The sequence below is a fragment of the Acinonyx jubatus genome, chromosome D3 (genome assembly GCF_027475565.1).
Source record: "Acinonyx jubatus isolate Ajub_Pintada_27869175 chromosome D3, VMU_Ajub_asm_v1.0, whole genome shotgun sequence".
Classification (NCBI taxonomy): domain Eukaryota; kingdom Metazoa; phylum Chordata; class Mammalia; order Carnivora; family Felidae; genus Acinonyx; species Acinonyx jubatus.
In genome coordinates, this window is record NC_069392.1 from 16,874,160 (window position 1) to 16,900,517 (window position 26,358).

The 26,358-nt window shown below is 45.6% G+C and overlaps 1 protein-coding gene across 1 annotated transcript; it reads right to left on the bottom strand.

The window, feature by feature from the left end:
* Positions 1-3,534: 3,534 nt before the first annotated feature.
* On the bottom strand, positions 3,535-18,644 carry LOC106978233 (2'-5'-oligoadenylate synthase-like protein 2). The gene is made up of 6 exons (XM_015075870.3): positions 18,240-18,644; positions 11,978-12,266; positions 10,575-10,750; positions 6,291-6,532; positions 5,670-5,811; positions 3,535-4,200 (listed from the first exon to the last, which is right to left on the bottom strand). The coding sequence occupies exons 1-6, from the start codon at positions 18,435-18,437 to the stop codon at positions 3,685-3,687; spliced, it is 1,563 nt and encodes a 520-aa protein (XP_014931356.3). The 5' UTR covers positions 18,438-18,644; the 3' UTR covers positions 3,535-3,684.
* Positions 18,645-26,358: the final 7,714 nt, after the last annotated feature.

Genomic DNA, 26,358 nt, shown 5'->3' on the forward strand with positions numbered 1-26,358 from the left:
TTATAGCCACGCACCTACCCAGCTCCCTGCACACACCCACTTCTTTAAGGGGGCTCCCCCTCGGCTGACTGCCAGCGTCCTGTGGGATAAAGGGACCAGAGAGGAGACGGAACCAGGGTGTCTGGGCTGACCTGGGTTCCTCTTCTTGGAGACCCCTGGCCGCGGCGAGGACACTGAGGGACAGCGAGCCAAGCTGGGAGATCTGGGGCCACCTTAAAATGCTTGGCTTCCAGTCCACCTTTTTGCTGTTGGTTTCGATTCTCAGCTTTTAGAGTTTCTAGAGTTTCCCTTTCATGACGTTTGGAAACTGAAATTGGCTTGGGTTTGGCCCCAGAGGAGGCAACTCTCCCAGTAGGTCAGAGTGGGATGGCATCCATCGGCCCGGCCACCCCCTCTTGTCACACAAAAATGAGGCTCAGAAAGACAAGGGACTTGCTCACGGTCGGTTGGTGGTCGGTCAGGGTGAGCCAGGGGAACCCCAGAGTCCGGCAGAATAGACTGCCCGCCACACTCTTAACTTCTGTGACCCTCGCATAATTCATCTGTAAAAAATAATGCTAACCCACCCCCTAGGAGGTTGTGCAGATGAAGCACTGAGCATTGAGCACAGAAAGCACCCGGTAAATGCAAATATTATGATTCAGTCACTAAACACCTATTGAATGCCTGCTAGGTGGCAGATGCTGTGTTAAAAAGACAATGAGATGTAGTTCCTGTCCCAGGGGCTCCCAGAGCAGTAGGGGAGCTGGACAAGAGACTCTGAGAGTCCAGTGTGAGCCTTAAAAGACCGGGGACGCGGACAGAAGGGAGAGGGCGTTCCAAGAACAAAGTAAAAGTCCCAACGATCCCGGTGTGTGCCAGGGACTCAGCTGTCAACTATGTGTTGGCACAGAAGGTAAAGGAGGGGGAGAGGAGAGGGATGGGCCTGGACAGTTGGACAGGAGTCGAATCTTGGCCATTCATTCGTTTATTCAACAAATATGGATTAGCTACTACGTGCCAGGCAGGTGCTGGGGATACAGCAGTGAAGAGACAAAAATCCCTGCCTGCAGAGGGCTTGCATTCTGATGGTGGGGACAGAGAATAAACAGGATAACTATGTCAAATTTTATAGTAAATAAGATGGTGAGAAATGCTAAGGAGAAAAACAGAGCAAAGCAAGAGGTTAAGAGGTACCCGGTGTGTGTGCGTGTATGACTGTTTAGATGTTCAATCTTAAAGGACGTGGTTGGAAAGGCCTGAAAAGGAGATATTTGAGCAAAGACACGAAGGAGGCGAAGAGTGAGCCACATATATGCTAGAGGGAAGAGGCTCATTCGTGGCAGCAGGAGCAGCAGGTGCAAAGGTCCTGTGGTATCAATGTGCCTGGTGGGTTTGAGGAATGACAGCATGATTGGAAGGGAATGACCAAAGGGGGAGAGTGGGAGGGGATGAGGTTTAAGTGGCAAAGGGTGGGGAGTAAATGCTATGGGATCTTAAGACCACTGGGCCTGACTTTTACTCTGAATGAAATGGGGAGCCACTGGAGAGTTTCAAGCAGAGGAGTGACATGGTCTGACTTTTTTTTTTAAAGTTTATTTATTTATTCTGAGAGAGGCAGAGACAGCGCAAATGGGGTTGGGACACAGAGAGAGGGAGAGAGAGAGAATCCCAAGCAGGCTCCATGCTGTAGTCACAGGGTCGGATGCGGGGCTCCAACTCACGAAACCTTGAGATTCTGACCTGAGCTGAAGTCGGACGCTTAACTGTCTGAGCTGCCCAGGCACCCCTCTCCTGTGTTATTTAAATGTGAATCCTAGACATGACATCATTTCCCTGCATGTATTTTGAATATAAACAAGTCTTGCTAATGGATAGAATATGATGTGAGACAAAGACTGGACTCAAGGACCACTTGGAAGCTTTGGGTTTAACAACTGGAAGGATGGAATTATCCTTAACTGAGTCAGGAAAGACTGGGAAGGGCGTTTTGTGGAATGCCTCTAACCCTCAGTATTCTCACCTGTAAAACGGGAGAGAAGGTGTTAATCCTACTCCTCCATCTAACTTCCGGGGTTGGGGGGGGGGGGATAGGGATCCATGACATCATGGTGGTAGAGAATCTTGGTGTCAATGCCATGTCGACGCATGGAACTATGAATTTAGTGAAGAACAGAGAAAAAGAATTTTACTGAGCTGCAGAAGCAGATCTTAGTCAAGGCTTTGGGGCACACCTGATCTGCTGTGATCTGCTTAATTTAGACTGATGAAAGGTTGGGGGGGATTTGATTTTTTTTTTTAATGTTTATTTATTTTTGAGACAGAGAGAGACAGAGTGCAAGTGGGGGAGGGGCAGAGAGAGAGGGAGACACAGCATCTGAAACAGGCTCCAGGCTCTGAGCTGTCAGCACAGAGCCCGACGCGGGGCTCGAACCCACGAACTGTGAGATCATGACCTGAGCCGAAGTCGGACGCTCAACCGACTGAGCCACCCAGGCGCCCGATTTTTTTAAAAGGGCAGGTCTAACAGCCCCCCCGCAGTGTCTCTCCCTGGGGCTGTGTAAGGACTTTGGATTCTCTCTTGCTATGCGTGGCTCCAGTGCTCCATTGTCTGCGTGGAGGGGTGTCTTTTTACTCACCTGTAGACTTGAGCTGAGGCTGATCTGTTCCGATTGCATTTCTGCTTAGATGTTCACCCTTATTTAACTATACTGGGAACTGGTCCCACCCACCAGGACTCAAAATCTGATAGGCGAAGTAAAGCCAATAGATGGATTCTATGCTGGGTCAGCTGATTCCTTTGGGTGGTTAGGTTTGGACAGATGAGTGAAGCTATTGGGTAGGAGCATGGAATGGTCTACGACTCCAGCACCAGGCTTGTATGGAGGAGAATGGGCAATCTCAAAGAATGAGACGCAGCTGGGGGACGGGTGGGGGAGCATTCCAAACCATGTGGTCTCCAAAACAGAACTGGCTTGAGACCGTCAGGAAGATAATAGGGAAGAATTCAAAGTCATTCTTTGGTTCGTTTGTTTGTTCAGCAAGTACGTGCTGAACATGTACATCAGGCCAGCAGCATTCTAGACCACGGGGACACAGGAATAAGGCTCTTGTCAAGTCTCTTTAAATCAGGGAGACTAATGATCCCACATGGGAACACAATGAGGGTCCCAAGTGCTTTCACGGAAGGTCTGACCTGGGTGTAGGGGCAGAAAATGACTTGGAAGGCTTGTTGAGACACAGATGGCTGAGTCCCACCACCAAGAACTGACTCGGGTGAATCCGACATAGTTGTTGAGAAATCTCATTTCTAAGATGTTCCCAGGGGATATGCCAATTCTGCTGGTCTGGGGTCCATACTTGGAGATTGACTTAGAGATGTGCGTGTTGAAAGACGAAAGCATGGGGAAAGGAATAGTTGATTCACAGTCATGGAGGTATGATCCGGCATTCAGTGCTCTGGAGATGCAAGGGTTTGGGCACATCTGGTGTGTTTTGAGAGTGGTGAGGAGAGATTAAGAGGTAAGCAAGGGCTAAATTGTCAAGGACCTTGAATGCCAAGCAAAAGAACTTGAACTTTATTACATAGGTAATAGGGCCATTGGAGGACTTCACGCAGGGGAAGGGTCTATTCATATTTATGCTTCAGAAAATCACAGTGGCCTGGGTAGAAGGGGGTGGGTGGGGGAAGAGGGCCATAGAAGTCTATATCATGTACAACCCGACCGTGGGCACTCCTAGGGGCCTGTGGCTTCTCCTAATGAGCATGATGGTGTCACAGTCTTTGATCTGCAGGTCTGAGAGGCTGCAGTGATTCCTCAGTTTCCGATTCTGGAACTTTAGTATCTGATCCTCCACGTAAGGTCCTTCAGCCTCCTCAATCTTCTCTTTCAAGGCATAGATAGAGTCGTCAGGGTGGATGGCATAAGGCTTGCTCTGGCCGCTAGAGTTCTTCACGAAGACCTGGATCTCGGGAGGGAAGGTCTCCAGCACCCGGATGCTAACCTTAGAGAAGATCCCGTAATGGGCTAACGTCCGCTGGCTACTGAGCAGCTGCCGTTCCCCTCCCGGCTCCTGGAAGGAGAGACGCTGTTGCCCTCTGAGGCCAAACATCCTCTTGATCTCCGTTTTCATCTTCCAGATGGGACTGTAGGGGTCCACCGACAATATCCAGGCCTCCTCTCCTGTCTTTTTCACCATCACCTGGACCTCTCTTGCCGGCTGGAAGGGAAGGAGGAGCAGACAAGGATATGCGATGGTCGTGGCTGTTGCCTCCAAATCCTCCTTCTTGTCTACCGATGATATGATGTATCGCCTACCAAGACACTTGGAGTAGAAAAAGGGGCTATCGATGATTATCGCAGCCAACGGGTATAAACCAGGACTGTCCCAGGCAAACCAGAACATTCGGTCGCCCTAGGCTTACAGGACCACTGGGTCACCCTCTGTCCTGTGACTCACCCTGATCAGAGTAACAAGTGGCAACCATTCTCCAAAGAGCCACTCCTCCTGTGTGGCGTTATTCAGAGTCCCCACCTGTCACACAGGGATAACATTTGCGCCTACCCCACAGGTGCATCATAGGGTTGTTCTAGGTTAAATAACCTAACAGATGTCAGGCACTGGGCCATATGTTCAAGGATATTCACTGTGATGGCAAAAGTCTGGGAGCAGCCTAAAGAATCTTTCAGTAGGGTGGGTAGTGGTCATAAAAACTACGGTACTTTCATTCACTGCATCATGCATGACACAGCTGTTAATCCAGGGTGACCCGATGTTCCTGTTGGTCTAGGGCAGTCCAGGTGTATGTGCCTTGTCTTGGCATAATTAGCCTCACCCCATCTCCTGCTCAAAAATATCCTGGTTTGGACTTTATGTTATATGGTTACGCAGATCTGCCTTTGAGGCCAGCCTCAGAATTTTCCGAGGGATGTGACATGTGGGAGGGGCAACAAGGTTTCTCTGGGAGTGGCAGGTTGGGGAGATTAGCTCTCAGATGAGCTAACAGTCCGGGGCTTTGAAGCCTGGATTCCTATGTAGTGTTCAGACCCAAGACTGCTATGATGGTGCAGGAAAAGCTGTGCCCAGGGGCCTTCACCACTGGTATGGTTGTCTGTGGTCAAATCCTGTGTTCCTCACTGACTGTCTTGGTTGCGTCTATTAAGTCTCTTTCTCTTTCTTTTTTTTACATTTTTTTCTTTTTTATGAACGTTAAAAAATTTTTTAAACGTATTAACTTATTTGGAGAGAGATAGAGACAGTGAGTGGGGGAGGGACAGAGAGAGGGAGAGAGAGAATCCCTAGCAGGCTCTGCATTGTCAGCACGGAGCCCGATGTGGGGCTTGAACTCATGAACGGTGACATCGTGATTTGAGCTGAAACCAAGAGTTGGACGCTTAACCGACTAAGCCACCCGGGTGCCCTGAACCCCCCCTCTCTCTCTCTCTCTTTTAAATGCTTATTTGTTTTTGAGAGAGAGACAGAGACAGAGTGCAAGCAGGGGAGGGGCAGACAGAGACACAGAATCAGAAGCAGGCTCCAGGCTCTGTGCTGACAGCTCAGAGGGGCTCAAACTCATGAACCGCAAGATCATGACCTGAGCCACCCAGGTGCCCCTTGAGGGGATTCTTGGGGAGTTGACATGCGGTCATCATTGAATCATGCCTGGGGGTTGGGGACAGTGACTGTACCTGTACATGCCAGCCCTGGCTGGGGTCTTCATTCCTACAGCAGGCCTGCCTCAGGCAGTGAGCAGCCTCTTTGGCCACCAGGTCCCATCTCTTTTCCTTTCCCAGGTTGTTGGTAGGGTCAGCTGGGTCCAGGATCACTGGCCTGGGAGAGAGAAAGGGAGTGGATCTCCATCACACTTAGGATCCTGGCCTCTGTCACTCAAGTCTATGGGATCGTACATGCTTGTATGAAGGGAAGCCTTCCTGCAAGCTCAAGTTCTCGGTTCATGATTGGATTAGGTTACAAATTGTAACCCCATCAGAGTGAGCCTCGGGGATTCTGCTTAGAATCCTAGGACAAAGGTGTACTCCCTCTTGCAGTGGAAGGGAGGAGTTCAGATGAGAAGACTAGAAAAGATGGAAGTCATGAAGAGATGAGCCTGAATTTCAAGGTAAACCCCCCCGGGAAGGGCAGATTTCACAGAATGGGACCCTGAGGACATAGTGAACATCTGGATCACATCACACCTGAAGCTTCATTCATCTTTGGACTTCTCAGTTACAAAAGCCAGTAAGTTCCCCTTATTTTGAAACTCGCATGAGTTGGGCTTTCTATTCCTTGCAGCTGAAAGTAATACTCACCTGCATTCCTTCAACTGTTGTTTGATGTAGATTCTGACAGTCTCATTTTGGAAATCATAGTACTTGGTCCAATAGACGCAGATGTCTTCATAATCTATGAGGAGTTCCATCACGGCTCTAAACCCTTCATCCAGGTTGAAGTTCTCACTTTCATCTGTACCTATTTCCCAGGCGTAGATGGTCAGTAGCTCCAGCGCGTATTTTGCGGGCAATGCTTTGTTTCGATATTTAGGTTTCAAGTACTGCAGGGTTGAGGGGTGGGGAGAGGGAAAGAGAGAGGGAGGGAGGGAGAGAGACAGAGAGAATGGTTTTGAGATTGCTACCCTGGCAACTGGGAGTTTCCAGTTCTGTTCCCAGGTCCCGGTAATATTCTGTTGACTTCAGGGGTGCCTGGCTGGGTCAGCCAGTGGAACATTGACTCTTGATCTTAGGGTGGTGAGTTCAAGCCCCATGTTGGGTATAGAGCTTGCACAAAAATAAAGAAATAAAATAACTATTTTGTCAACTCCATTTTACATCTGGATTATGTAGCACATCCATGAAATCTGAAACGAGCCCAGCAGCTTGGGCTCTAGATGGCTTATGTCCTGGGGCCATCAAAATTTCAACGAAAGAGGAAACCGAGGCCTCTCATGGACCTTCTGGGCCAGTGAGTCGGAATGGGGAAGGCAATATAATATAGTGTATATGGAAGCTAATTAAAAACCAAAACACATCGACACACTGGAAACATAAAATCGGAACAAACTGAGAGATGGAGAAGGTGTAATCATGGGAAATTTTCAGTGCCTCAAAAATTAATTTAGACATTTATTGTAATTACAATTAGCATCCCACTAGTGTTTTTTAGTGGGAGAAAAATGATCTTAAGATTCAAATGCGGGAATAGATGGTTAGGAGACCCAAGAAAATTGTGAAAAAGAAAAACAGAGAGGTTGGTATTTGTTTTCTCAGATATGACTTAGAAAGCGCTTGTCCCCCAAATGGTGTGTTTTTGGTGTCAGTATAAACCGTAGCCAAGTGTAACAGAACAGAGTGCCCCGTGGATACAGAAATGTAACAACCGGTAAGGGTGATGAACAATGGGAAAAAAATGCATAATCCAACAAATGATGCTGGCGCGACCTGTCAGCCAATTTGGAAGAAAATAAAGATGATCCCACTGTCACACCAAATACCAAAATAGATTGCAAATGGAGTAAAAACGTATATGAGACATATTAGAAGAAAATTAAAAGACCACCTACACACTGCCGGCAAGGTAGAAAAACTACAACCCAGAAAAGTCAGCCCTGTTTGTGTAGTTTAAAAATTAGAAATAATTGTATTGTCAAAGATACGAGATAACTAAGGTCCACAGAGGAGCAGTCGATTGGTAAAAATATTTGCAACGCATGAGAAATAATGGTAAATATTTACAAAAAGGTCTTTCCATTGATAAGAAAATGTCCCAATGGGAGAAGATGCAAAATACACGAACAGGTTAAGTCCCCAAAGTTCAACTCCAAAGGTCCGTAAGCAAATGCGTTTTTGTAAAGAGTGTACCATAGAAAGAGTACACGTGATAGGATTCCACTTAAGTAAGCTCCAGGCATGAGCTGTGTGAACACAGATACAAAGAGGGGCGTAAGGCATAGTCTCCAAAAATGTTATTAGTATCATCTCACGCATCTCATGTAAATTTAACAGATTTTTTTTAATGTTTATATATTTTTGAGAGAGAGACAGAGCATGAGTGGGGGAGGGGCAAAGAGAAACACACAAAATCTGAAGCAGGCTCAAGGCTTTGAGCTGACAGCACAGAGCCCGATGTGGGGCTCGAACCCAGGAATTGTGAGACCATGACCTGAGCCGAGTTCGGACACTCAACCATCTGAGCCACCCAAGCACCCCGCATTTCATGTAAATTTTGCCTTCTCTCTTATGCTTTTTTTTCATCACTTGAATTTTTCATGAGCCCAATGTAACATACAAATAATCAGAAAAAATAATTGTTATTATGAAAATTATGATTACGAAAAAAATTATTATTATTATTTTAAATGTTTTTAATTTATTTTGAGAGAGAGAGTGAGAGAGCGGGGGAAGAGCAGAGAGAGAGGGAGAGAGAATCCTAAGCACCCCCTACACTGCCAGTGCAGAGCCTGATGCGAGGCTCAAACCCATGAACCATGAGATCATTACCTGAGCAGAGATCAAGAGCTGGACGCTTAACCGACTGAGCCACCCAGGAACCCCATGAAATAAATTATTATTGTAAAAAGCCAGGTGGCATTGTTGATTAAGAGCACACAGGCAGGCACCTTTGTGTTCAAATCTCAGCCCAACTTTAGCCCTTGAGCCTTGGCTTTTTCATCCCCGAAATGGGGCTGATGAAAAATACATACATTACAGTGCTGTTGGAAAGACTGAGAAAAAAATATGCAGAGCACTCAGCATAGACCACGGCAGACAATTAATGGTTGATACATAGCGGGGCGCCTAGGTGGCTCAGTCAGTGAAGCGTCTGACTTTGGCTCAGGTCATGATCTCACGGTTTGTGGGTTTGAGCCCCACGTCGGGCTCTGTGCTGACAGCTCAGAGCCTGGAGCCTGCTTCGGATTCTGTGTCTCCCTCTCTCTCCGCCCCTCCCCTGCGCGCACTCTGTCTCTCTCTGTCTCTCAAAAAATGAATAAACGTTAAAAAAAAATTAAAAAAAAAAAAGGTTGATACGTGGTAGCTTTCTTCTTACTGTTGTATGAAATGCCTGAGGTCTGAAGCCTGTGGAAAATCACATTTGTGCATGTCAGGAACCATTTAATTGTCCTTTAGAAACCAAGAGGCTGTGACCAAGGCACGGTGCGTTAGAAGTTAAGAGAATATCTGCACAGAGAAGGCAACAATCAGCAAAACTAAAAGGCAACTGACGGAATGGGAGAAGATAATTGCAAACAACATATCAGATAAAGAACTTATCAAACTCAACACCCAAAAAAACAAATAACCCAGTGAAGAAATGGGCAAAAGACATGAATAGACACTTCTCCAAAGAAGACATCCAGATGGCTAACAGACACATGAAAAGATGCTCAACGTCACTCATCATCAGGGAAACGCAAATCGAAACCACAATGAGATACCACCTGACACCTGTCAGAATGGCTAACATTACCAACTCTGGCAACAACAGATATTGGCGGGGATGCAGAGAAAGAGGATCTCTTTTGCATTGTTGGTGGGAATGCAAACTGGTGCAGCCACTCTGGAAAACAGTATGGAGGTTCCTCAAAAAATGAAAAATAGAACAACTCTACGACCCAGCAATTGCACTACTAGGTATTTATCCAAGGGATACAGGTGTGCTGTTTTGAAGGAGCACGTGCACCCCAATGTTTATAGCAGCACTATCAACAATAGCCAAAGTATGGAAAGAGCCCAAATGTCCATCGATGGATGAGTGGATAAAGAAGATGTGGTATATATGTACAATGGGGTATTAGTCGGCAATCAAAAAGAATGAAATCTTGCCATTTGCAACTACGTGGATGGAACTGGAGGGTATTATGCTAAGTGAAATTAGTCAGACAAAGACTAAAATCATATGACTTCACTCATATGAGGACTTTAAGAGACAAAACAGATGAACATAAGGGAAGGGAAACAAAAATAATATAAAAACAGTGAAGGGGACAAAACAGAAGAGACTCTTAAATATGGAGAACAAACAGAGGGTTATGGGAGGGATTGTGGGAGGGGGGATGGGCTAAATGGGTAAGAGGCATTAAGGAATCTACTCCTGGAATCATTGTTGCACTATATGCTAACTAACTTGGATGTAAAAAAAAAAAAAAAAAAAAAAAAAGTTAACAGAATAGAGCAACAACAAAGAACAGCCACAATAATGCAAAATGCTGTCCAACTCCCTACAATTCAGTTTCCAATTACATCACCTGCCTACACTATTTAGCTCTATTCTTTTTTTAAAAATTTTAAAAGTATTTATTTGTTTTTTGCGAGACAGAGGCGGGGAGGGGCAGAGAGAGAGGGAGACACAGAATCCGAAGCAGGCTCTAGGCTCTGAGCTGCAGGCATAGAGCCCAATGTGGGGCTCGAACTCACGAACTACAAGATGGTGACCTGAGGCGAAGTCGGATGCTTAATCGACTGAGTCACCCAGGCGTCCCTATTTAGCTCTATTCTGAGATGGCTTGTTTCCATTTTTTTCTCTTAAAAAAAAAAATGCTAGCGTGCACCTGCCCTCCTTGTTGTCCCTGCACCTCCCAGCCCGGTAGCCCAGCCCCACACCTGCAGGTACCAATGTTTCATCAGTCGCAGAAGGTTCTTCAGCTTGACAGGGCGACTTTTCACAAAGTGCCTCTGCAACTCTGTGAAGCTTGGCGAGAACTCCCCAGGGTGGCCGCCACTGGTTATCAAATCTTCATAGATTTCCGGAGATGGCTTCGAGTCCGGGCAAAAATTTCCTGGGAGACAAAAGAACTTGTGTGAGAAAATCCACTCTTTGAGGAGAGGAAGATGGGAAATAAAACCACGAGGTATCCAGTGGACATGAATTGTCTCCTGCACGAACAGCATTATGTTTCCCATTTTCCAATGGAAGCTTAGAGGGTTTGGTGGCCCCCTCAAAAGTCACATAGATTTTAAAGAACTCCCATTGACCAAAGACTTAGCATGAGTCAGACACTGGGTTAAGCTCACGGAATCCTTAGAACAGCTCCATGCAGCAGGTAAAATTAAGTGGACCCATAGGGAGTGCCCTTTTTGAGGCTCAAGCGTGGTCAAATGTGGCCAATTTCCTATGGTTCAACCTGACATTATGCCATTTGGCAGGCTGGTATATTGAGTCTTGGAGGTGTTAGATAGCTTGCTCAAGGTCATATAGTTAGTAAGTCTCAGTGCCAAAATTTGAAGACACTAAGAGCCCTGGTTTGTTTGTTTTTTTAAGTTTATTTATTTATTTTGAGAGAGGGAGAGCACACACTTGCGAGTGTGTGGACAGAGAGAGAGGTAGAGAGAGAATCCCAAGCAGGCTCCACACTGTCAGCACACAGTCTGACTTGGGGCTCGATCTCACAAACCGTGAGATCATGACCTGAGCCAAAATCAAGAGTTGGCCGCTTAACCCACTGAGCCACCCAGATGCCCCAAGAGCCCTGTCTTTAAGAATGATTCCGACCTAGGGGCACCTGGGTGGCTTGGTTGGTTGAGAGATCGGCTGTGGCTCAGGTCATGATCTCATGGTTCATGAGTTCGAACCCCGTGTCGGGCTTCTGCTATCAGTGCAGAGCCCTCTTGGGATCTTCTGTCCCCCCCTCTCTCTGCCCCTCCCCTGCTCATGCTCTCTCTGTCAAAAATAAAGAAACATGAAGAAAAAGATTCCAAGCTAACTCCAAAGACCCTGAAGTGCCTACTTGCCCTGGTGTTTCCCAGAAGGTCAGAGAAGAGTCTCCTCCCTGGGTTGGGTGGGAATCCAGAAGTTCCCTAGCTCCCCGGCAGCGGGACATGGAAACACATGAGTTTATGGAAGGAATTAATCTTCAAGGTATAGCTCCAGTCCCAGCCCTTCAGGAAAAAAAAGGCAAACTCCACTCTCCCCGCTCTGGCTTCCACTTTCCCAAGCCTCCCCCAAGGCCAGGTTGGTGGAGGGCCCCGGCCTAGTTTCTCTGGCCCCGCCCCATTGTTGTCTTTACTTAGAGCGTCATAGGCTGGGAGCACATCCACTCCAATGGCTTCACTGTTCTTCCTGGCCTGGACGTGGAAGGACAGGGAGCGGGGGACCCTGGTCGTCTCTCTCTGCGGGACCATGGTGATGCTGTAGGCCAGGCTCCTGCCATACTGAGTCAGTCTCTTCTCGATGAAACTGATGACAGATGCACGGTGTTCTGCCTGGTCTTGGAAGCTGGGGAAGCAGCTCAGGAACAAGACCAAGTCCACGTCGGAGCTGTAGTTCAGCGTCGTTCCCTTCCCGGAGGATCCACCCTGGGGAGGACAGTAATGTTGGAGCTTCACCTCCCCTGGGGACTGAAGCTTTGAGGCTGGGGTGAAGCCAGGGGCCTCATGTTAGGCTGTCTACACAGGTACCAAAAGGAGCTCCTGGTTTCCTTCGTACATGGTGGCCTTTGCCGACCACGTCTTTTCATTCATTTAGAAAAATTAAGTACATGATAAACAGTTCAAAGAATATAAATGAAACGTAAAACCCTCCTGTACCTCAGGCCCTAAGCTCCTTCTGCAGAGGCCCCCACAGCTACCAGCTTCTTCTAGCTCATTCCAGAGATGTTCGATGCCTAACTGCGTGCCGTCCAACATGGTAGCCAAGAGCCACGTGTGGCTACTTAAATTTAATGTATGTTTATTTTTGAGAGACAGAGTATGAGTGGGGGAGGGGCAGAGAGAGAGAGAGGGAGACACAGAATCCGAAGCAGGTTCCAGGCTCTGAGCTGTCAGCACAGAGCCTGACGATGTGGGGCTCAAACCCACCAACTGTAAGATCATGACCTGAGCTGAAGTCAGACGCTCAACCAACTGAGCCACCCGGGTGCCCCTGTGGGTACTTAAATTTAAATGAAATGAAATTTATAAATTCAGTTTCATAGTCACACCAGCCTCACTTCAAGTGCTCAACAGCCGCCCACAGAGAGTGATGATTACATTGGGGGGCACATGTATAGAACATTTCCATCACTGGGAAAGTTCTATTGGACAGCTCTGGCCTAGGCAACCATACTTGTACGTATGTATTTCGTACATATGTTTTGTGTGCATATGCACAAATACATTTTTTGGACTTTGTGTGTGTGGATGTGTGGGTATGCAGGGATGCTGGAATTTCCAGTGTGTAGGTAACATATGTGTTCATAGAACAAGGCACAGCAGTAACCTTGAAAGATGCATCGCAAATCTCTCCTTCTGGGGGTGCCTCACGATGTCGCCGTTTGTTAGTTTGAGCCCCGCGTCAGACTCTGTACTGACAGCTCAGAGCCTGAAGCCCGCTTCAGATTCTGCGTCTCCCCCCACCTCTCTCTCTGCCTCTCCCCCACTCACGCTCTGTTTGTCAGTCTGTCTCTCTCAAAATTAAATAAACATTAAAAAAAATTTTTTTAAATAAATCTTTCCTGGAAAAGAAAGAAGCAGGGAAAAGGAATTCAGATGTCATGGACAAGCATCGAAATCCCGGTACAAAGTGAGGTGGGGTCCCCCTACTGGAGGGGGACTAAGGACGGAAAGTCCTGCCTGCCCTTAGTTCACCTGCAAATGATCTTCCTCCTGCCTTGTCCTTTCCCCCTACTTAGTGCCGATGCAGTTGCAGGGAATGAACTAGAAAACTACATGTTCTTAATATTTGGTCAAAAGAAACCTCAACAAGAGGAGGAGAAAATGTGTCCTCTTCTGCCAAAGTGTGGAAAGGCAGCCACTGTCCTATGGAATGTTATATATGTTGTTAAGTTTATATATATATATATATATATATATATATATATATACACACACACACACACTTATGTATATATATACTTATGTATGTATATATATATACACACACACACACACACACTTATGTATAAATATATATATATTTAAATGAAGTTTATTTATTTGTTCCCCTGTCCTGGGGAATGTTATTTTTAAAGACTCAAATTTCGGGGAGCTTGGGTGGCTCAGTCGGTTAAGCGTCTGACTCTTGGTTTCGGCTCAGGTCATGATCTCACGGTTTGTGGGTTTGAGCCACACATCGAGCTCTGTCCTGAACGCGTGGAGCCTGCTTGGGATTCTGTCGGCCTCTCTGCTCCTCCTCTACTCACCCTCTATCGCTCTCTCAAAAATAAATACATAAACATTAAAAGAAAAATAAAGACTCCCAAATTCCGGGGGTTGTTGCTACGTCTGAGGGGCTGTCTCTGCTCCTTGGCTGGGTAAACAGCGCTGAAATGAACATGTCCTCTGAGGAAGGGGGATCTGGGGGTCTCCTTCAGTAGGCAGGGAAGGGGGCTGGCCCTTCTCCCCCGCACAATAATTGATTTTTATTTTGAAATAACTACAGGTATGCAGGAAAATAGTTTAGACAGGTCTGCAGTTTCCTCCCAATGATCACACCTTATCTAAATATAGCCAGGAAATCAACATCGATGCAAGGCATATAGTTCTAAGACATTTTATGCATGCGTAGATTCCTACAATCACCACTGAAATCAGGATACAGAACTATCTCATTGTATTTCCTCCTTCTGCTCTTTTAGAGACCTAACCACCTGCCCCCCCATCTCTAAACCCTAGAAACCACTAATTTGTTTTCCATTTCCATAATGCTGTCATTTCAAGAAGGACACAAAGGCAATTGTACTGTATGGGACTTTTTAGAAGCCGGCTTTTTGTTTTCACTGAGCACAGTGCTTTTGACATCCATCCATGTTGTTCCATGTACTGCTAGTTTGCTCCACTGTAACCACCTTTGTTATAGCTTGTTATTTGAGTTTTGACTTCGGTCCCAAATCTGCCTAATGTTGTTTACTTTTCAGAGTTCTTAAACACTTGTTTTTTGATGTCTGCCCAGAGTTTTAGCTATAATTTGTGTGAGAGTTTGTAAGAGCCTTACTTCATCTGGGTTGGTGCCAGAAATTACTTGTATAATTTTTAAAAATCACGGGGCGCCTGGGTGGCTCAGTCGGTTAAGCGTCCGACCTCAGCTCAGGTCATGATCTCGCGGTTCATGGGTTCGAGCCCCACATCAGGCTCTGTGCTGACAGCTTGGAGCCTGCTTCAGATTCTGTGTCTCCCTCTCTTACTCTCTGCCCTTCTCCTGCTCACGCTCTGTCTCTCTCTTTCTCTCAAAAATAAACGTTAAAAAAAATCATGAGGGGCGCCTGGGTGGCTCAGTCGGTTAAGCATCTGACTTAGGCTCAGGTCATGATCTCACGGTTTGTGAGTTTGAGCCAGTGAGTTCGAGCCCCTTGTCCGGCTCTGTGTTGACAGCTCCAAGCCTGGAGGCTGCTTCTGATTCCATGCCTACTTCTCTCTCTGCCCCTCCCCCACTTGTGCTCTGTCTCTCTCTACCAAAAATAAATAAATCTTAAAAAAAAAAAATTTTTTTTTTTTTTTTTTTTAAATCATATGAGGCTGGGGCACCTGGGTGGCTCAGATGGTTAAGTGGCCGACTTCAGCTCAGGTCATGATCTCAGAGTTCTTGAGTTCGAGCCCCACGTCGGGCTCTATGCTGACAGCTCAGAGCCTGGAGTCTGCTTCACATTCTGTGTCTCCCTCTCTCTCTGCCCCTTCCCTGCTCATGCTCTGTCTCTCTCTGTCTCAAAAATAAATAAACATTAAAAAAAATTAAAAAAAAAATAAATCACATGAGGCTGGGGCGCCTGGGTGGCTCAGATGGTTAAGTAACCGACTTCAGCTCAGGTCATGATCTTGAGGTTCACAGGTTCGAGCCCCACATTGGGCTCTGTGCTGACAGTTCAGAGCCTGGAGCCTGCTTCAGATTCTGTCTCCCTTTCTCTGCCCCTCCCCTGTGCAAGCTCTGTCTCAAAAATAAATAAATGTGAAAAAAAATTTTTTTAAAATTGTGAGGTAATTTTGATCTCAGGTTCCCATGTAGCCTTGATTTTGGCACTGGGTTCCTTGACCTGAGGAAACAGAATAGTACAAGGAAGAATATAGATGTCAAAGGACGGCCGTGATCAAGCACTGCAGGGGGTATCTTTGCAAAAGTTACTGCTGGTCCCAGAAGACTCTCTAGATGACTCATGGTAGGAAATCCAATGGTATCGGTACATTTAACTCAAGAAAGTCACAGTACTCTCCCCACCATATAGATAGACGGAATCAGGAAAACTAGATGCAACTTAGAAAGTTTAGTGCTTACCAAGGTCCAGAAAGGCAGAGAGAAGGAAGTGTTGAATTAGTGCAATGTAACCTCTTCCTTCCTCCTCACATAGAAACAGAAACATTCATTACCAACATGTGTCCTTTTTGCAGCTGCTGGTTTACCAGTGTTTATCCAAACAGGGCGTTTAACTCCATAAACATTTGTTCTAGGCATTTCTGATACAGCTCAAAATACTTGGGACATAGTTATTCCAGGAGTATTGAAACTTCTGGAAATAAAGATCATTGAGAGAACAAGAGGGAAAGGGAAAGTGATTTTTTTCTTCTTCTTCTTCTTCAAATAGTCTCCACTTGACACATAGCCCTAAAAGTGAGAATGGGAACTTCAGGGCAGGGGTATTCGAAGTAACATAAATGGCGTGTAGAAAATGCAACGTGCATCTCCAATGGAAACACAGCACTTTCAAATTCATGAAAGAGCTCTTTTTGCGACATATGTTAAAATACTTGAACACTTTCAATCCCACCCTTCAGAGAATATGTGTCCCATTTCTGGTTCTTTTTTTTTTTTTTTTTTTTTTTTTTTGGGTTTTCTGTCCTGAAAGCATACATTACAGTCCCTCCAGGAAGTTCAGCTATGTGGAACAGGCAGAGCCCGGTGCAAAGTTTGTATCTTTTTAACTAGAGTTTGTAATTCTTGATTTCCATTTTGGAAGCTCATGCTATGCTGGTGACACCCCTGACTCTTTGGTTTCCACTCTTTATTTAAAGATTCTTAAAAAAAAAAAAATTCCTTAAAGCCGCGGGTCCTTCCTTTGGCAGCCATACCACCTCCAAGGCAAAGCCTGATTTACTTAAGTAAATTTTAGATATATGAAAATTAAGGGAAACCTCACAAAATGGGGTCTGAGGCCAGAGGGGGAGGCCAGCAGGAGGAGCGGGACCACTCAATATCAATTGCAGGAATTGTCAATTACAGACCCCAACAGAATTGTAAACAGACACATCAATTGCAGTGCCCCGCCCCCCCCCCCAAAAGATGCATGTTGCATTTTCTGCAAGGAACCGACTACCTCTGCAACTCAGCCAATGAGAAAGTCTCATTACTCTGACCAGCTTTTCCTTCAGAACAATCCCGCCCACCTTCCTCTTCCTTCCGGTAAGTTCCTCATCTACTTTGCGGTGGGACTTGCTTATTATGGTTTTGCATAGCTGGCCTGTGTTGAGTTGCCATTCTTTGTTTTTCGTGAATAAACTTATTTTGCTGGTAAGGTAATTGGCTACTTTATTATTATTTTTTAGGTTCATAGATATCTTTCATCTAGCGAAATTAGCAAAACCTAGCCTGATTGATGGTCAAGGCACTTTTGACTTAGGGTGGTATGTTAAAAGTTGTATTACAATTTAGTACTTTCCAGGAAAAACCATGATATAAGGGAGTGTTGAATTACATGGTCAGTCCGTTTAATCCATTAAGTACTCCTAATTGCTAGGTAGATTTTTTTTTAAAAATATTTATTTATTTTGAGAGAGACAGCAAGCTTAGCCATATTTTTCCTGCCACCCTGGCAACCAGCTTGATCTCAAATAACCATCATCATCCCTTACCATCCTTCAGATTTATAGGATGATTTCCTGTTTAAAAGCACTTGTCCACGCGGTAGGGTCCCCTCCCTACGGGGGAAAAAACACCTTAAGGTAACCTGGCTATAGGCATATATGACAACATCCCTCACAACCTTGTAACATGAAACCACTCAACCAGACTACACGTTTGTGTGTTACCATATATGGGAGACAAAGAAGTAAAAAATATATGAAAAACTACGCCACGTGGCATTGGGGGCTCACTTCTTCCAGTACGAACCCAACTGATCAGTGACAGCACGAATAAAGTTGCTTCCTGTAAAGAAAAGCCTGGGTGTCACGACTCTCTCTGTGAGAATCCTGCTACACCCACACTTTAACTCATTTATTCCTTATAACAAATCTAGGTTAAAGACGGGGTGGGGGGTGGGGGTAATGAGGCTTCCAGAGATGAAATAACCTCTCCCGCAAGGTCACATGATTTCCAAGCACAGGGCTTGGGATTCAAGTCCCCCACTCAAGTTCCCCCTGGCTCACCTTCACCACCTTTAACACTCTGACTTCCTGGTCTAGAACCAGCTCATCATGGAAGCATCGATCCCTGAAGAAACGTTCGATCCTCTGCCAGGCATCCTTCACTTCCTCCTTCCAGTCCCCCTCGGGCTGAAGGCTCCGCTCCACAAAGGCGGACAGCATGTCTGCGGGGGTCTCATACAGGTTCTGGAAGAGCTCCATCTCTACAGGACCAGGCTGCCCCTTGGGGTAAATTCTCTGGGCTTCTGCCTTGCCCTGTAAGGGGTCTAGCCTTTCTCCGGAAGGCTAAAGGACGGGGGGAACACATTCCATTCCTCCTCTCCTCTTCGGGCGGCCTCGGCCCCAGAGGCGGTTCTTTCCCAGGCCTCGCTCACTGGGTTTGGAAACCGAAAGTGAATCTGCTCAGCTGTAATTTTCTTTCTGTTTTTACAAGATCAGGAAAAAAAGGGCTGAGTGTGGGGCCGAGCGCCCTCTGGAGATCACTCACTGACTCGGTTTGAGCGTTTCCCAGTGTGCTGGCCTTCCCTGCCCCCCGCCAAGCAGCTGCTGCCTTCTTGAGGGTCCTTTCTCTCTCCCTGCCTCTATTAATCCTTTCCCTACTCAGGGCCAGGCCCAGGATGAACTGAGCTCTTTCTTTTCTAAGAGCCAAGGTAAACACACCCTTCATTTGCCGTTTTGTTCCTCACATCCAGGCCAACGTCTCCCTTATCCCCAGGGTGTGCAAAAACTTGTCGGGGTCGGTGTTATGAATTCACAGCCGCCCTCATCCAAACTCCTTCCACAAAATGCCAATAAAATGCTCAGGAGGATTTTTCTTCTCTTTTTTTTTGTTAATGGCAAGGATAAGATTTGGCCATTCATTGAGATCGTAGGTATGGGGCACGTCTGGGGAAGCCATGGCTAGGAGGAGGAGACTGGGTTTTGGAAATACGGATGCTAAGGTGTGGTGAAGGACCAGGAGAAGCTGACTCCAGGTTTTGTGGGAGGGAGAAAAGCATGCAAAGTGCCAAGCCCAGAGTCGGCAACACAGGGTCTGATGTGTCCACGGTACTGTGGATCTTTTTTCTTTTTTTTTTTTTTCCATTCTTATTCCCTCTTGTCCAGGGAAAGTATTTTTCCATTCTTACACATTTTAATTAAAAAAAATAAGGGGGCGCCTGGGTGGCTCAGTTGGTTGAGCATTCGACTTCAGCTCAGGTCACGATCTCACGGTTTGTGAGTTCGAGCCCCGCGTCGGGCTCTGGGCTGATGGCTCAGAGCCTGGAGCCTGCTTCTGATTCTGTGTCTCCCTCTCTCTCTGCCCCTCCCCCATTCATGCTCTGTCTCTGTCTCAAAAATAAACATTAAAAAAAATTAAAAAAAAAATAAGGCATCCCATCTGTAGCAGGATCAACCATTTACTACTTTTCTAGCCCCCTAGTTTTCCAGCAAGAGGCAGTACAGTGCAATGAGAATCAAGATTTACAAACGTGGGATTAATTTTAATATTCCCTGAACTTTGTCCTCTTCTATTATTCAAGCTGCCAACTCAGATTACTCTAAGGGGTTCGAGTCCACTATTATTTTCTTCTTACTTACTACTTCTAAAGGAAGAATTCACTGAGTGGAGAGAATTTCAGGTGATTATGCATATAAAGCACTCAGCATAGTGCCTGGCATTACATTAATAAGCAATACATTAATGTTAGTAATCATTTGATCCATAAGAGTAAGCCAGCTGGGTGCCCAGTTCAATCTCAAAGCACTTTTATTTACCCCGACTTTTCCCCTAAGCCGCTCAGAACCCCTGGCCATCAATGCCAATGTTTAATTAATTAGGGATAAGAAACATTACAATAGCCAACAGTTTTAGTGCATCCCCCAGTGTCTAAGCACTTCAGCTTCTTTAATACTTTTATTTTTTTTTAAGTTTATTTATTTATTTGTTTTGAGGAGGAGGGGGGGAGAGGCAGAGAGAGAATCCCAAGTAGGCCCCATGCTGTCAGGACAGAGCCAGATGTGGGTCTTGAACTCACAACTGTGAGATCATACAAGAGTTGGGTGCTCAACCTACTGAGCCACTCAGGCTCCCCGCAGCTTCTTTAATACCTTTCTTTCTTTCTTCTTTTCTTTCTAGACAGAGCATGAGTGGGAGAGGGGCAGAGAGAGAAGGAAACACAGAATCCGAAGCAGGCTCCAGGCTCAGAGCTGTCAGCACAGAGCCCGATGCGGGGCTCGAACTCCCAAACCGCGAGATCATGACCTGACCTGAAGTCACAGGCTTAACCAACTGGGCCACCCCCTCTTTAATCCTTTTAAACGAAGCTAGTGACACTCTTTGTGGAAAGGGTTCAGGGTTCCTGCCAAGGAACAGCCTTCCTCTCGCAACACCTGCATCCCTCCTCGAGACCAGAGGGGGCGCGGGAGGAGCGGGTCGGCATCCCTCCGGGAGGCGGGCGGCTCCGGTTGGACGCCCTGCTGAAGGCGAGCACATTTTGGATATGCGTTTTCATTTCTCTTGAGTGTATACTGGGTCACACCGTAACACTGTTTCACTATTTGACCGCCCACCTGCCAGACTGTTTTCCAAAGCGGCTGCACCATTTCCTGGACAATCGATCGTTGTGGGCTGTGATTGCTCGCCATCCTCTCCAACACTTGACGCTCATCTGTTCTTTCGATGATAAGTCACCCTCAGGTGGTTGTGAGGTGATACCTCACTGTGGTTCTGAGTTGTCTTTTTCTGATGGCTAACGATGTTGGACATCTTTTCATATGATTGATGTCAATTTCTGTATCTTCTTTGAGGAGATTGTTCAGTTCATTTGTCTTTTTTTTTTTCTTTTACAAAGATGCCTTTTATAGTATAGGGTTCCTGCCACTGCCTTCTTTCTCCTCCTATATCCACTTATCCCTTCTTTTATATTCCATGTTGTATCATCCTGGGTCTGAACGTGAAATTCCTTTTTTATTTACAGGTCACTTTGTTATCATAATCCTTTACTAGCTTGGATTATGACTTAAGAAAAATTGAAGTCTTTTTATGATTGAATCATAGTAGTTCTTTATTCTAGATACAGGTTTCTTATCAGATTCGTGATATTCAAATTTTTCTCTATATTGTGGCTTGTTTTTTTCACTTTTTAAATCATGTCCTTTAAATCGCAAGAGTATTAAATTTTGCTAATGTCCAATTTATGCATAATGGAGTCTTACTAGTTAGAAATTGTATAAGTCACATCCTCATCAATATTTTGGTTCTGTAAATTAAAAGCCAACTGTGAAAGGATCAGGGAAAGATTTAGATTAGTTCTAGATCAGAAAAAGTTCATTGGGGGTGCCTGGCTGGCTCAGTCAGTAGAGCACAGGACTCTTGATCTCAGGGTTGTGAGTTTGAGACCCACGTTGGGTGTAGAGCTTAGTTGGAAATGAAGTCTTAAAAAAAAAAAAAAGTTCATCAGGAACATGTCATTCCCCTGCGGAAATCCTCCGGTGGCTTCCTACCTCCTCGTCTGTGGTTAAAGTTCAGGCTTCTTCGTGGGGCTGTGGATCAAGGTGTCTCCGATTTCAGCCTGCCTCGTCTCTCATTACTCTCCTACCTATGTTTTCATCGTTGCTGCCACTTCCCCAAACATCCCAGCCTTCGGATCTTCTCGCGATGAGCTCATTACTGCGCACCCCCCATCCCTTCCATCTGCTGAGTCCCAGTTGTCCTTTGGGAGCCTCCTTCCTCATCCCTGCAGGCAGACATTGTCCTTGTCTTCGTGCATCCTCCATCCATCACTACTGTCTGCTGCTACAAGGAGCTGGACCTGAACTTGAGCTTCCTGTCTGAGAGGCGCCTTCCATAGAAGGCAGGATGTGAGAGAGAAGTTCACTTGCAAGGCAGACCGGGTTCTCTTGCTCACCGCTTGGTCTCGAGTGCCTGTTGGGTTGTTTGCTGAATGAAGGGTGATTGAAGTTAATTGGAAAGATCTTGAGGTCAGCGCACGTCTCAGATTATTATACACGTCTTTGTGGCCTGGGCTGAAGTAACGCGGAGTGATTCCCCTTTGCCTTTCTGGCACCCAAGTCCAGCTGTTGCCAAAAAATGGCTCAGACGTAAAACCAAGCGTTTGAAGCATTTGTCCAAGGGCAGAACATCCTCGCAGGGTCTGTCCCCTTGATGACCAGCGGTGACTGATGCACAGCCTTCTCAGTAGGACAGATGGCCAGGGAACATTTTTAATTTGGTAGGACTTACCACGCCAAATGGAGGCCAGCCCTGCTGGTGTGGAGTCGGTCAGTACTGGAACTACCTCTGTGTATACCTGATAACGGGTGTAGACTGGGTTTTCAGGGCACACGCTTTCTTGCTTTTCATTCTTTTTTCCCCTGCTTTCTTGCTTCCCTCTGAGCACCTGAGTATTCCTTATTTTTTTCCTATGTTCATTTTTTTTCTTGTTTTCATGGTATATCTTTTTCTCATCCTTTCATTTTTTAAATTAATAGACTTAAAAACATTTTTTAAATGTTTATTTATTTTTGAGAGAGAGATAGACAGGGTCGAGGGGCAGAGGGGCAGAGAGAGAGGGAGACACAGAACCCAAAGCAGGCTCCAGGCTCCGAGCTGTCGGCACAGAGCCCGATATGGGGCTCGAACCCACGAACCCCAAGATCATGACCTGAGCTGAAGTCAGACACTTAACTGACTGAGCCACCCAGGTGCCCCCATAGACTATTTTTAAGAGCAGTATAAGCCTATGGAAAAATTGTTAAATAAACAGAGTTCCCATTTACCTTCTCTTTCTCAGCCCCTCCCTCCCCCCCACCACCCCAGTTACACCTCTAATTAATATCTTCCATTCGTGTGGTGCATTTGTTATAATTGATGAATCAGTATTGATATATTATTATTACCTAAAGTATGTAGTTTACATTAGGGTTTATCTATGGGTTTTGAGGAATGCAGCTTGACACATATCCACCATTAACGCTATTATACAGGAAAGTGTCTCTGCCTTAAAAATCTCTGGGGCCCCTCGTGGCTCAGTCAGTGAAGCGTCTGAGTCTTGGTTTTGGCTCAGGTTATGATCTCACGGTTTGTGAGTTCAAGCCCCGTGTTGGGCTCTGTGCTGACAGTGTGGAAGCTGCTTGGGATGCTCTCTCACCCTCTCTCTCCACCCCTCCCATGTGTGATTCTCTCTCAAAATAAATAAATAAACTTACACTTTTTAAAAAAAAAAGCCGACAAAGTGTACAATTTTTAATTCCCACCAGGATACGATGTTGAGCCTCTTTTCATAAGTTTATTTGCCATCTGTATATTTTCTTTGGGATTGTCTTTAGGTCTTTCTTCTTCTCCTCCTCCTCCTCCTCCTTCTGGCTTTATTAAAGTATGACTGACATATAACAGTGCCTAAGTTTAAGGTGTATGAAGCGATGATTTGATATACCTATTTATTGTGAAATGATTACCATAGTAAGGTTAGTTAATGCATCCATAGTAGGGTTAGTTAACATATCTATCATCTCATGGTTATATTTTCTCGAGTATGGTGACAGCTTGTAAGATCCACTCTTTCAGCAACTTTCAAGTATACAATACAGTAGACCTTGGGGCGCTGACCTACCCACACAGTTGAAAATCTGGATATACCTTTTTTCTTTAAAAAAAGTTATTTATTTTGAGAGGGAGGGAGGAAGAGAGAGAGAGAGAGAGAGAGACAGCGAGCATGCGCATGAGGGGGGCGGGTGGGCAGAGAAAGAGGGAGAGAGAGAATCCTAAGCAGGCTCTGTGCTATCCCCGTGGGGCTGGACATGGGGCTCGAACTCATGAACCATGAGATCATGACCTGAGCCGAAACCAAAAGTCAGATGCTTAACTGACTGAGCCACCCAGGCGCTCCTGTGTATAACTTTTGACCGTCTGAAAACCACCAATAACCTCCTGTTGACCAGAAGCCTTACCGATAACAAACTGCCAACCATATACATATCTTGTATGTTATATGCATTACATATTGTATTCTTACAATAAAGTTATCTAGAGAAAAGAAAATGTTATTAAGAAAATCATAAGGAAGAGAAAATACACTTTATGGTAATGTACTTTATTTGTCAAAAAAAAAAAAATCTGCCTGTAAGTGGACCCTCGCAGGCCAGGCCCATGTTGTTCGAGGGTCAGCTGAATTGTTAACTGTAGTCACCATGCTGTAGATTAGATTCCCAGGATTCATTCCTCTTACAACGATGAAGTTTGTACTCTTTGACTACCTTCGCGCATTCCCCCTCACCCCACTCCCACTGCCCCAATCTACTCTCTGTTTCTGTGAGTTCTTTTGTTTGTTTCATTTATTTATGATTCCACATATAAATGAAATCATACAGAATTTATCTTTCTCGGACTTATTTCATGTAGGATAATGTCTTTGAACTTTATCTGTGTTGTCGCAAATGGATTTCCTTTTTTCATGTGGCTGAATAATATTCCATTTTAGTTTATTATGTTTTTTTTTCTAAGTTTATTTTTGAGACCGAGAGAGACAGAGCATGAGTGGGGGAGGGGCAGAGAGAGAGGGAGACACAGAATTGGAAGCAGGCTCCAGGCTCTGAGCCATCAGCCCAGAGCCCGACGCGGGGCTCGAACTCACGGACCGCGAGATCGTGACCTGAGCTGAAGTCGGACGCTCAACCGACTGAGCCACCCAGGCGCCCCTAGTTTATTATGTTTTAATGTTTATTTATTTTGAAAGAGAGAGAGAGGCAGAAAGAGAGAGAGAGAGAGAGAATCCCAAACAAGTTCCGCACTGTCAGCGCAGAGCCTGACGTGGGGCTCGATCTCATGACCGCAAGATCGTAACCTGAGCTGAAATCAAGAGTCAGACGCTTAACAGACTGAGCCACCCAGGCACCCCAATATTTCACTTAACATATCACATTTTCTTTATCTGTTCCCGGATCCCCACTCATTGTAGATTCCAGATTGAGGGACCACATCTGTCTCACGGCTGGGTCCCCAGTCCCAACACCGTCATGGCCATAAACAGATGCTCTCAAGAAAGATTCTTTACTTTTATTTTTTTTCAAATGAACTGTTTTGAAATAGTTTTAAAATTGCAGGGAAGTTGCAGAGGCAGTACAGATAGCTCCTGTATCCCCCCTACCTGGGTTCTTTCATTGTTACCAGCTCCCGTTACCATGGTACATTTGTCACAGTGAAGACAATGCTGTTGTTTATTTCCATTAGATAAACTCCATACTTGATTTTGCCAATATCTGCCTTAATGTCCGTTCCCTGTGCAGGATCCAACCCAGGGCACCACGCTGCGTTTAGTTGTCATGCTTACCCAGTGTCCTCTGGTCCGGGACAGTTTCTCCGTCTTGTTTTTCATGACCTTGACAGTTTTGAAGGGTACTGGTCAGCTCTTTTGGAGTATGAGCCTTCATTTGGGTTTGTCTGATGTTCTTGTCATGAGTTGGCTGGGAGTATGGTTTTTTGGAAAGAATACCACAGAGGTGAAGTGCCTCTGTGCCTTCTCGTCCCTTAACAGCAGGGTGGGGGGTGCCTGAGATTCACAGGACATTACTGCTGACTTCTGTCATTCAGTTAAGGTTGTGTGTGCCAGGCTGCTCCGCTAAATCACTGTTTCCCTGTCTATACTCTGTTATTTGGAAGCATGTTCTAAATCCAGCCCTCCTTTGCTTGAGGTGGGAGATGGGGAGGATTCAACTTCATCTCCTGAAGTGGAGAGTCTATTATTTGGAATTCTTTTAAAGGAAAATTTGCCTCTTCTCCCCCATTTGTTTGTTTGTTCATTTGTTTATATCAATATGAACTCATGTACATTTATTTCATGCTTTGGTTATAATCCAATGCTGTGTTACTAAGAAGTATTTTTGAATGACAAAAAAAAAAGAATGAATTTAAGCATCTCAGCAACTCTCTGAGATTGGTACCATTATTATGCCCACTTTATGGATGAGGAAACCTAGTCCTAATGTCAAAATGGCAGAGGCAAGATTTGAATCCATCTGGGTCAAGCAAAAATTGTCCCACCTCCCTTGGGGGAATGGCTCTCTGTTGGATGATGGACAAACACTTTCCTCTCTCCAGAGTTCAGAAGATTCCAGAGCATCCAGGCCTCCCTTTCTCAATTATCTT